This window comes from Myotis brandtii, unplaced genomic scaffold, assembly GCF_000412655.1.
Source record: "Myotis brandtii unplaced genomic scaffold, ASM41265v1 C42184574, whole genome shotgun sequence".
NCBI classification, from domain to species: domain Eukaryota; kingdom Metazoa; phylum Chordata; class Mammalia; order Chiroptera; family Vespertilionidae; genus Myotis; species Myotis brandtii.
Window position 1 is genome coordinate 1 of NW_005319672.1, and position 1153 is coordinate 1153.

Sequence of the window (1153 nt, forward strand, 5' to 3'; positions counted from 1 at the left end):
CCACTCAATCTTGGGGGGCTCCTCTCCTCTGGGCACTCAGCTGGGAGGGGACTGAGAGGCAGAACTGGGGCATGAAGCAGGGGGACAGAGGAGCCTCATTTGGGAACAACTCTCACCTTTGAGGATCAGAGGCACAAAAGGGATCACAGGAGGTTTCATCTTGGAGATCACGTCTCGGTAGCTTTTGTGGTTCCTGCAGGGGTCCTGGCATTCCGCAGAAGAGGGATAAAGGGACAGATAGGCCCAGGGTACCCCAAAGACACCCCCCATTTCCTCCCTCATCCCCTTGCCCTAGCAGAGAGGGGTGTGAAGGGGGTGTGTCGCTGGGGGGTGCTGGGGAAGGTCTCCAATCAGGTAGGGGTGTGCTAGGGAAGTCTTTTCCAGGGAAAATAGGGGAGCAATCCCCCAGCATGGTGGGAAGAGAAGGGGGATCCTAGGCACTAAAAGCCTTGAAAGGGGAGCTTGAGGGAGAAGGTTTATGGGAACAGAGAATCTCTGGGGTACAAGTCCGAGGGCAGATAAAAGAGCCAAACCCACTCACTGTCAGGTTCTCGAATTTGCGGAACAAGTTCTTGAATTTCCCTGGCAGCTTCTGCGGAGAGTTTGAAGGAAGAAGGAGTGTCAGAGTGGAGCTCCTTGAGGTTCATGGGATCCCCAGGTGTGAGCGGGGAGAGGGCCTGCGTGTCTTGCAGGGGCCGGGCAGCCGGCGGGTGGGGAAGTGGAGTCCCCCTTGGCTGGAAGCAGCCCAGAGACATGAATTATTCTGGGGAAACGGAGGCCTCTGCCATGCTGGCTGCCATCGGACAGCCCCGTGTGCGCCTGGCCTGGGCTGCCTCCGTTACTCATCTGCACAAGGACAGGGTCCATTACCAGAGCGGTGCACCCTAGGGCTGTGTGGGCGCCTCCTTCCCATGGAGGTGAGCCCAGGATGTCAAGACAGGCTGGCGGCCAAGATCCCCAGGTGGGCCAGTGCAGGGGGGAGGGGAGGAGAGGGAAGAGGTCGCATTACCTCCCAGGTGAGCCGCAGGCGGCTGACCGCCGCGTTGTCCAGCCCCATGACCACGGCGTAGAAGGAGAGCAGGTCCTGGTTCTGCTTGCAGCTGCGGGGTTGGGAGGCGGGGTCAGCGGGCGGTCAGAAGGCCCTGGCGCCGCC

At 60.4% G+C, this 1153-nt stretch overlaps 1 protein-coding gene across 1 annotated transcript; it reads right to left on the reverse strand.

Moving 5' to 3' along the window:
- Positions 1 to 9: 9 nt before the first annotated feature.
- On the reverse strand, positions 10 to 1114 carry LOC102252426 (rap guanine nucleotide exchange factor-like 1). The gene is made up of 3 exons (XM_005852925.2): positions 1010 to 1114; positions 542 to 592; positions 10 to 204 (listed from the first exon to the last, which is right to left on the reverse strand). Exons 1-3 carry the CDS (start codon positions 1055 to 1057, stop codon positions 37 to 39), a joined length of 267 nt encoding a protein of 88 aa, XP_005852987.2. The 5' UTR covers positions 1058 to 1114; the 3' UTR covers positions 10 to 36.
- Positions 1115 to 1153: the final 39 nt, after the last annotated feature.